The 542-nt window shown below is 38.0% G+C and overlaps 1 protein-coding gene across 2 annotated transcripts in view; it reads left to right on the top strand.

The window, feature by feature from the left end:
* The window catches only part of Haus1 (HAUS augmin like complex subunit 1), a 12376-nt gene that overhangs the window by 5284 nt on the left and 6550 nt on the right, over window positions 1-542 (top strand). The window contains exon 4 of one of the 2 annotated variants that reach the window (XM_005356293.3): window positions 185-319. The exons of the other annotated variant lie outside the window; for it this stretch is intronic. Within the exon in view, the coding sequence (XP_005356350.1) occupies window positions 185-319 (135 nt within the window). The remainder of the gene's footprint in view (window positions 1-184; window positions 320-542) is intronic. 2 annotated transcript variants of the gene reach the window in all.

Below are 542 nucleotides of genomic sequence, written 5' to 3'. Positions count from 1 at the left end.
CCACCACACTCAGCCTACCTAGGGAAAAAGGGAGTTTTGCCTGCTGACGGGCATTTCAGGTAATGGGAACAGCATGTGTCAGTTGTATAAATGGATGGAGCAGTGCGATTACATAAACTCCAGAGAGATCATTTTTAGCAGTGCTTATCCTTAGCTCATCTGTGTAACCAAGTTCCTCTTTCAGTTTTATTCCTACAGTGAACGATTTGACTTCTGACCTTTTTCATACCAAATCCAAAAGTGAAGAAATTAATCTTGAATTGGGAAAACTTGGAAAAAATCTGACTGCAACATTAGTGTTAGAAAAATGTCTACGAGAGTGAGTTAAAATGTTGACCTTTTCAATTATAAAGCATTAGTAGGACATTGTCAAACCAGACATGATGACACAGGACTGTAATCCCAGCTACTGGAAGGCTGAAGCAGGAGCCACTTAAGTCCATGGCTGCCTGAACCATTCAGGAGGGGCTTAGGTACAGATTTTCATATTTTACTTTATACAGTTTATTACCCATATATTTATTTTTTCTTTATTAAAAATA

This window comes from Microtus ochrogaster, chromosome 18, assembly GCF_000317375.1.
Source record: "Microtus ochrogaster isolate Prairie Vole_2 chromosome 18, MicOch1.0, whole genome shotgun sequence".
NCBI lineage: Eukaryota > Metazoa > Chordata > Mammalia > Rodentia > Cricetidae > Microtus > Microtus ochrogaster.
The sequence above is the reverse complement of the archived record's forward strand: the minus strand, read 5'-3'. Positions and strand labels throughout refer to the sequence as shown.